This window comes from Nelumbo nucifera, chromosome 1, assembly GCF_055504915.1.
Source record: "Nelumbo nucifera cultivar China Antique chromosome 1, China Antique-T2T, whole genome shotgun sequence".
Lineage (NCBI taxonomy): Eukaryota > Viridiplantae > Streptophyta > Magnoliopsida > Proteales > Nelumbonaceae > Nelumbo > Nelumbo nucifera.
This window is the reverse complement of record NC_142649.1, coordinates 152,214,467-152,223,885: the sequence shown is the minus strand read 5'-3', so window position 1 is coordinate 152,223,885 and position 9,419 is coordinate 152,214,467. Positions and strand designations below refer to the sequence as shown.

Sequence of the window (9,419 nt, the reverse complement as noted above, 5' to 3'; positions counted from 1 at the left end):
TGCGGTAGAAGCCTAGTGGCGGTTACGCTCGATTTGACAAGAACGCCTATATAAGAGCCCCTTAGTCAAAGGGGACCGGATCTGATTTTGGATCTTGAATCATCTTACCTTACTCAAGCTTGCTTTCGAGCTAATCTGGAGCACTTGGTGATCTAGCACGACCTACACTCTTAGCCTCTTCACACTCTTTACTATTTTCCCTAGCGTTATAACTTAAGCATCGGAGTATTCCCATCGGACAAATCCCCCGGGAATTCTTCACCGTCTTCTTCTCAGATGCCATCCCTTACCAACTAGGAACCAGTAAACAACCAGTTAAGAGTGCCCGGATTGCTTAGCATCAGATCTCAAATCGCGGAACTTAACCGGGCAGAGCGAGCTTACCCAAAGTTCTTCATTTGCAGCCACATGCTAAGAGTCAAATGGGATCAATCACATGAATGGTTTGAACTGTTTGCACATGCACAACAGTTGTTCTCCACTTGTACTTAGACTAATTTATTAGAGAAGGAATTGAAAAACTGAAAAAGTGCTTCCCATTAATAGAAAAAAAGAGTAAAAAGCATAACCCTTTCCTAAGAAAGCTACTCCAACTGGCTTCCATCCCACCCGTTCGATCTTCACGAAATCTAATAAAAAACATATGGGGCCCACCTTTAAAGTTCCCAACTCCACAGCACGTCTGCTACCACTTTTGCACCGTCGTCCACATGAAAAGGTTAACCGTGAACGTGTTTCTGTCTCGTGCATCCATCCATCCTTCGGCTGCTGCCATTTTCGTCCTCCGAGGTTGAGCGGCCTTCAGACTCAAGGCTCAAGTTCAAGTTCTCTGGTCAATCATCCCACTTGCTGCCGGCCATTAAAACACACACTCTCTCTCTCTGTCTTTCTCTGTAATTGATTCGCGAGAGAGACAAAGATGCATTACAAGAACTTGGGTCGATCTGGTCTGAAGGTGAGCCAGCTCTCCTACGGAGCATGGGTGAGCTTTGGTAACCAACTTGATGTCAAGGAGGCCAAGTCGCTCCTTCAATGCTGTCGAGACCATGGCGTCAACTTCTTCGACAACGCCGAGGTCTACGCCAATGGCCGTGCCGAGGAGATCATGGGCCAGGCCATCCGAGAGTTGGGGTGGAAGCGGTCGGATATCGTGGTGTCTACCAAGATCTTCTGGGGCGGCCCTGGTCCTAACGATAAGGGCTTGTCTCGTAAGCACATCGTGGAGGGAACTAAGGCCTCTCTCAAGCGTCTTGACATGGATTACGTTGATGTCATCTATTGTCACCGCCCGGATGCTTCTACTCCCATTGAGGAGACTGTGAGGGCTATGAATTTTGTGATCGATCATGGGTGGGCGTTCTACTGGGGGACCAGTGAATGGTCGGCTCAGCAGATCACCGAGGCTTGGGCTGTGGCCGAAAGGTTGGATCTCGTTGGCCCTATCGTCGAGCAGCCGGAGTACAATTTGTTGTCTCGGCACAAGGTGATGATACTGGCCCACGACTTTCTTCTTTTTTCTTCATTTCTTTTTCAAGTTCTTGATTCTCTGTTCTGATTACCCAATATGAGGGAGAAGTGATTTGAAGGCTCATTGTTTAGTAATGAATATGACCCTTTGTACTTTGAGGGTGGGAATAGTGAAATAGGGTTTCTGTAACCGATTTGGGATAAGACTTCGGACGAGTTTGTCAGCCTCGACCCTAAGATCTAGCTTCTCTAATTGGCACGAACTATGACTTGCACTTTTACCGCAAAAAAGTGATTCATAACTCAACATTATACCAACTATATGGGGTCGTCTACATAAATCTTGCTCCACCATTAATTATGTTCCATTCAGTACCATGTCCCTTATTAAACTATACCATCAGTGTAAGGTCTTCAAATCGTCTCTCACCATTTAAGTCTATGCCCTTTTTGGCCGGCCTGCCCCCAACTCTTCTAAGACCCTTCAACTTGCAATAGATCACTTTTCTCATTTGGTGCCGTTTGGATGGTCTTATGCACATGCCACGCAAATTTTTGTTGTTCAGTAGAATTCTATCAGCCATCAACAAACAACATACACCATATAACCTCTTTCTAAGTGTACCTAATTAATTCGTTTGTGCTTACTGTGAAGAAATACATTCAAGGAATAATAGGTAATGGGTAATAAAAGTTGGGAAAATAATAGATAAATTGTTTGGATAACTGAAATGAACTAGTTGGTGTTCTAAAAGCTAGACTAGAACTAATGGATGAAGTTATATCCTCTATCGGATCTGAAAAATTGGGTCTGATTTTCGTTCTGTGTTAATTCGGATCAGACTATGTTGGCGAATTAGTTAGTCATGTTGCTACAGCTAAACTGGACTTAAATTTGTTCTACTTTTTCTTGGTTGGCTTGTTCTTATTCTTACATTTTACTGATAAACATGACTTGTTGGATTCTTAAAGTCCTGAATTTCTTTTTCATTTCATGGGAAAACCAAAAAAAACTTTGCTTGATAAACATCTTTTGTTACACATTAGATTTGACTTCAGGGTTGGTATATTGATTCAGGTTGAATCTGAGTATCTACCTCTTTACAGCAACTACGGTCTAGGTCTTACCACATGGAGCCCACTTGCTTCAGGAGTGCTCACTGGAAAATACAACAAAGGAGTTATACCACCTGATAGTCGGTTTGCCTTAGAGAACTATAAGGTAAAATGTTCAATTCTAGATCTACAAAATGTTGATTCTTGATTTCTAGGTTTCCTACAAACAAGTGTTGTAAGGGCTTTTTTGTAGTGACAACTCTATACTCGTTTCCTTTTCTATTTTGAAGGCTGGGGATGCTATAGTACATTTTATATACGTGTGTACATATCGTATACAGATGTACTTCCTATAATATATTCTATTTCTTCTGAACAATATAGTTAATCATCAGTGTTGAATTTCAACTTTGCTCGTGGCCTGTTTCTCAACCTTGCAATCAATCTTATTTTCTTTCACTGTTTTGAGTCACTATCCTCGGTGGTTGTATTGAATTCAGCTATTTGTTTTTTTTTTTTTGGGTGCTCCTGAATCCTGATTGATCTTTTATGTGTCTTGCTTGTTGCTGAAATTTCTATTTTTGTTATTTGAGTAGGTGTGCCTTGTGCCAAATCAATGAATATTTTTATGCATGTACTTGGATAATAGGAAGTTGGTTTCTCAACTTGTCAAAATATGCTTTCTTTCTTGTTTCCTAATTGCTTATTTTCTTAGGTTACCTATTCTCTTAGCACCTCCACCAATTAGCCTAGATGATTTGGCTCATGGGGAAAATTGCCTTATAGAGCTTATGCAGAAACTGAAAAGTATACGGTAGTTTACCTCATCATCATCATCTTCATCTGATCCTTGTCACAACTATATGGGATTGGCTACATGAATCAAGTTCCACCATTCTGTTCTTTTCAGTGCCATATCCATTATTAAACTGTGGTCCTTAAAAATAATTTCTCACTACTTCAACCCATGACTTTTTTGGTCTCTCTCTAGCTCTTTTAGCTCCTTCAACTTGTAAGTTGTAACAGATCACTTCTTACTGGTGCTGTAAATGGTTTTCCCTGCATGTGACCAAACCATCATGGTCTACTTTCCGTCATTTTATCACCTATCGGAACTTATCCTAGGTTCTTTTGAATAAGTTCATTACTAATCCTATCCGTTCTAGTTTTCCCACTCATTTATCTCTTTGGACATGTTTCTTGACTGCCGAACACTTTGCCCAACACTCATCTTAAGAATCTTCTATCATATAAGACACTGGATGCACCCCTCCATTTTGCCCATCCTGCTCTAATTCCATGGACCACATCTTCCTCAATCTCTCCCTTGGACATGCTTGTTTACTTGATGAATTTAATAACTGGTTCTATTTATGAAACTTTGTATTTATTTTGCTGGATGTGTAACATTTTGTTTTTGTTTTTTTTTTTGAAGTTCTATATGATCTGCTTTTGCAAATTAATCCTAGCTGGAATTCTTGGACTCTTTAGTGAATATTAATGTGTAGCAGACTAGTGTATACAGTGAACAGGATGCTTATGATCTTTGAATCTTATGATCAGTGTTTAAACTATGATTTTCTTTGTTTGTAGAACCTTGCTAACAGGTCACTGGTTGATGATGTGCTGAGAAAGGTTAATGGATTAAAACCCATTGCAGATGAGCTCCATGTGCCTTTAGCTCAACTTGCAATTGCTTGGTGTGCATCCAATCCAAATGTCTCCTCAGTTATTACTGGTGCTACAAAGGAGTCTCAAGTAAGTTTGATATATGATATCATGTTTCTGATGCTTCCACTAACAGTGCAATTCTGATGAGAGCCTGTCTTCCCCCCTTTAACTAAGAAAAGAGAAACAACTCAAGTACTTTTTGTATTTAATTTGTAGCCTAGTTGATGTGCTTGTCTGCCACCTAGACTATATCGGGTTAATGTGGTAAGATTGACTTTTATGTTCCTTATTTTTCCTCTTTTTGTTTCACCGGGGTGGGGTTGATGGATCAGTGTTGTTGGGAAGTTGAGGTTGTCTCAGTCTGTTCAGGTCCAGTAAGCTTGGAGGATCTTAAAGAGAGTTCCAATGTTAGGAGTAATCCTTGGTAGGTGACTGCTCACCATACCTAGTAAGTACTAAGACCGTTTTTTCTTCTTTTTCCTTATTTTTGTATTGGTAATGGTAACAATGCTTTAAGCAAGCACAAATTAGAGAAAGGGGTTTTTGTAGTCAAGTTAGTCTCTACGGAGGCAGGAATTTTCTACTGGTTTATATTGTTGGGGGCCCAAAGGTTAGTTAAACCTAGTTCTCTCCACTCTCTGTACATGGAGGCAAGTTTCAGTTCAAAAACCCACCTCTCTAAAATAAGTCCTCTTTTGTGAGTTATTTTAGATAAAAAAGTTGGAACTTTGCACAACTAATATCGCTTGGGGAAGCTCCAATTGAAGGTGAGATATAAGGCTGCAGTCAACTAGGGGACCAAACATATGGACTATCCAGAGGTTCCTCCATCTGTTGCATGGACTGGATTGTCTTTCCACCACATGACAGAAATAGGGTGGGACACTTAGAAAAAGGAGTCTAGATGACTAAATTATTTACCTTATTCCACACATGCACAAATGCGGAACAAAATGAATAATCAAAGGACAAAGGAAGAGATGAGGAGAGATAGAGTTCCACTACTGTCGAGACAGTGGAAAGGATTGTTTCATCAGAAGGGAAAATTACAACCTTATCCATGTTATTTAAAAGGGAGCAATCAAATGAGAAGGGAAACTTGCAGAAGCGACAAATTCAGACAACAATCTGTTTCATATGGGTATGGATCATCTTTACAAGGACTCTGTCCAGGAAAGTGAAAGTGAGGGCGGTTCATGAGAGACAAAAGATACTTGTAGTGATCTGGAAAGCGGTAGAAGTGTTTCTATAAATATTAGTGGAAGCGATGATTCGAATTTTGGTTTGGAGATTTACCTAGAGACTTACTCTGAAGTATTAGTTGGAAAGTTGGGCAAGGATTTGGGTAGGAAGCACGGAACAGTCTGTAACTAACAAAGATGAAGTTGCTGAAGAGTCTAGAAAATGAGACAATTTTGGTGATTTCTAAAAGACCAAGGGAACAAATAACTGTTTAGTTCATGCAACTAAAATATTTTTCTCATTTGAAAGATGGTCTTATTGGAGCAGGTCCTTGTAATAAATAATTAAGTATAAGAGAATGTATAATAGGAAGGGGGTGAAAGTCAAAACTAGAAAACAAAAGTATACTGGAAGGAGTGACTCATATGATCAGGTGCAAAAACCGTCGGGTAAGGTGGTGATGGGTCTGAATTCCGATATCCAAGAGGTTTAGTCCAAAATGATAGGTATAGAATCATTGGGGAGATATTGTTAGGTTGAAAGAGAGGGCTATGTGTTGCAAGAGGAAGGTGATAATGAGACTCTTGACCAAGTGAGAAAGGTGGAGAAAAAAGTTTGACTTGGAAAAGATTAATGGTAAGGAAATTCAAGTAGGGGAAACTCTAAGGGTCTTTTTCTTCGGTGGGGAGGAGTTTTCAAGAAAAGTATTTATTGTAGAAGGAGAAGAGAAAAGGTATTGTTGATGACAAAATTGGTTTAAAGGTTGGGGTGGCTTTGGAAAAGGAACGACTTTAAGTTGGTTGGTTGATGGGGTTCAGATTGTGGTAGGGGTGCAACTTGGGTTGGCCCGAGTTAACATTTTACACTGATTTGGACTCAAGCCTTTGGGATGGGCCCATTCAAATTTTAACAAAAGCCCAACCCTAGAGTTTCACACCTAGGATGTGGGGGTATGATTTGGGCTTTTAGTTTGGATCTTGGGGGTTTCATTGGATGTGTTTTTTTCCTTGGGATAATTATTGGCTATGGGCAGGTTGGTTGGAGATATTAATGAGGTTTTTTGGTTTTGATTGTTTTACATACACTTCCTTGCGGGTGATTTCTACCTTTTTTTGTATCTTTTTTCTTTTTAATTGTAATAAATTTTCAATTTGCTATGAAGATTGAATTTGATTTGTTAATCCTCTTGCTTAACCCCCCCCCCCCCCCCCCCCCCCCTTTTACACACATGAAATCAAGGTTTAAAATGTCAGTGTTGGTGGAAATGTCTGTCATCCAAATATAGGAAACACGTTGAAAATGTTGGAAATATTGTAAAAATTATAGACATGGAAACATTGTAAAACATGCAAAAATATAGAATGATATTTTATAAAATGATAAAAGAAGCAAAGACACACCTTTTTAAATTATTATCTTGTTTCAAATCATTAAACAAAGCTAAGAAACTGAGGTTATAGACAAAAGAATACATTCTAAAGTTGTCCTGTAAACCTCAAGATTCAAAGCTTCACGATAGGATGAGTTAAAGCAATATTTGAACTCAGAAAATGTAAATGGTTGTAATAGATCAATCAAATAATCTATTACACAAACAAAAACTATTATTTAACTTTATGTTTCATGTTTGAAATGAATATTGAGCTAGCTCAAAGTAGTAACCATGTAAGTTAGGCGGGCAATGTCATTGTTGCTCCACATATCTACAATATTCTCAGCAACATAGTGTTAGTAGTGTTCACTGGTGTATATTGCGATTCCAGTAAAATTTCATGTTGCTACCCATGGAAGTGGAGATAGAAATATGTTGTTGAAGCTATCTCTTGTACTCCACATGGTGTTGGTAGTGTTCATTGGGGAATGTCTGATTCTGGTAAAATTTCGTGTCGCTACCCATGGATATGGAAATATTAGGGAAATTAGGGACGTTTTAAACCATCTTTTAACTAATTAGTACTTACATTACTCTGGCAGTCTAGCCTGCACCACTGGATGAAGTCCTAGACCAGTTGGTAAGTTGGTCTCAAAGGACTTCTTAAAGTTGAATTTCTAGCACCTGTGTCTCACCCATTAGAAATTTATAATTCAGCCCATAGATGCTTTTGACAACCAAGTGCCAGTGTGCCACAATGCCTCTTGTCTCCCTAGAGAATATCTATAGCCATTTCCCAATAAAACCAAGTTCTTCTGTTGAATCCTCCCAATTCTGTGAACTAATAAATTACTAAGCAGACTTATCCAGTAGGAGAAACTCCATTGGTCTTAAAATATTAAATTTAGGATTAAGGACAGTTGTTTTAACCATTTTTAGTTTGAGATAAGTTCATAAAATGTCTAAGTACAAATTTAAAATACCCAAACATTTATTTATACAAAAAGAATGTGAAACAAATTAAATTGACACTGGGCCATATCATCCTTAGCTAGGACCTAGGAGGAATTTGTCCAGACCAGGATTATTCTTTTACAGAAAATATTGAATATCACTGTTCTGGCAGAGTAATAAACATGAAACCTTCAAATTACATAAAATTATCTTCAGATAAAACAAAGAGGATATGCTGGGCTGAGCATATTCCTCTTTTTTTTGTTTGTTTTTTCCCCTTTTTTCCTTCTATGATCTGCATATCCTTTTTAAATTGTTCTTCCATGGAGCTTGCTAATTCTATCCCTTGGGAGCTTGGCTCTTGGTCTCATACGAAGTCAATGACATAAACTTCATTGTTTCCGTTTTATTAAAGAAATTTACATAATTATCAAGAAGAAAGAAATTAATAGTAGGTCAAGACCCAAAAGGGGGTTTGGGATAAGTTTTCAAGCAACTATCGATGCCTCACCGACTGTTGCATTGCCCCAAGTGCAAAGATGGTAAAAACTGACTGAAACGAGTCGTGTGCTCCTCATTTTGTGTTTTCTATCTACTGAAAGACCACTTCCATCGCTATGCAGATCCAGGAGAACATGAAAGCTATTGATGTCATTCCACTGTTGACACCTGAGGTCATGGAGAAGATTGAGGCAGTCGTTCAAACCAAGCCAAAGCGTCCAGAATCATACAGGTGAAGATTTGATGTCCAGCAATTATTTGGAAAGTTGGCTACCCTACCTGTCCATGCTACAGTCAGATTCTCCTGTCGAGTCTCGAGTGTTGTCGGGAGAATTGGTTATTGGGTTATTTACCTTCATCATAATTAGTTCTCTCCATCTGTACTTTTTAAAAATTTTTTATGGGTTTTCTTCTTTTGTACTTCTCAACCATGGTTTATGACAGATGACAGACAGATTCGAAATACTGTAAGAAAATACTAGACGAAATTTGATTTTATCTAGATTTGATGCGATTGTTGGCTTTTTTTTTTTATTTGGTTGAAGTACATCTCGGGTGCTTGTAATGTTGTCATTTCGGTTACACCACAGTTGAAAAATATCTACAAGCTTTAGCCAACTAGGAGGGGAAGATTTGCAAATCCTATTCAGAAAATTCTCAGCATGATGTCACTCGCATTTCTGTCCCAACTGTATTTTTCTTGATGATTTTTTGTCCAACCGTTGTATCATGTATGCATCTTTCGGTGCAAGGTTCCAAAAATGAAAAATCTCGTCCTTTTACGCTACCAGAGAATATTGGGCCAATCACTACGGATCCCATAGAAGACAGGACCAGAACAACATAGTCAGTCGTCACTCTCATTCTAGTGGCTTATTTTGTTGTTTTCTTTTGCTCAGCTAAGGTACACGTTTCAAGTAGGTTCCAATTTGACATCAACAAGAGTTGAATCGGAATCTTCTCTTTCAATGGGTCTGCATTACTTCAAACTTAAAATTCACCGATCAAAAATAAGTTTCTAGTAATCTGGAGCTTATTGCAGACCAAGATCTGAACCTTGTCATATGTTCTAGCTCCACCCCTTATAAATTGTTTTTGTGGGATTATTAGAGGTTTTATATCCTCTAATATAATGCTTTCTGTTCTTAGGCCCCTTTTGGTTTGCGGGAATAGGGGTTTGGAATTGGAATTAGAATGGGCTATTCTGATTTCAACT

General features: G+C 38.7%; 1 protein-coding gene across 1 annotated transcript; it reads left to right on the top strand.

Moving 5' to 3' along the window:
- Positions 1-690: 690 nt before the first annotated feature.
- On the top strand, positions 691-8,717 carry LOC104587906 (putative voltage-gated potassium channel subunit beta). The gene is made up of 4 exons (XM_010245683.3): positions 691-1,483; positions 2,546-2,689; positions 4,117-4,281; positions 8,326-8,717. Exons 1-4 carry the CDS (start codon positions 920-922, stop codon positions 8,437-8,439), a joined length of 987 nt encoding a protein of 328 aa, XP_010243985.1. The 5' UTR covers positions 691-919; the 3' UTR covers positions 8,440-8,717.
- The last annotated feature ends 702 nt before the right edge of the window (positions 8,718-9,419 follow it).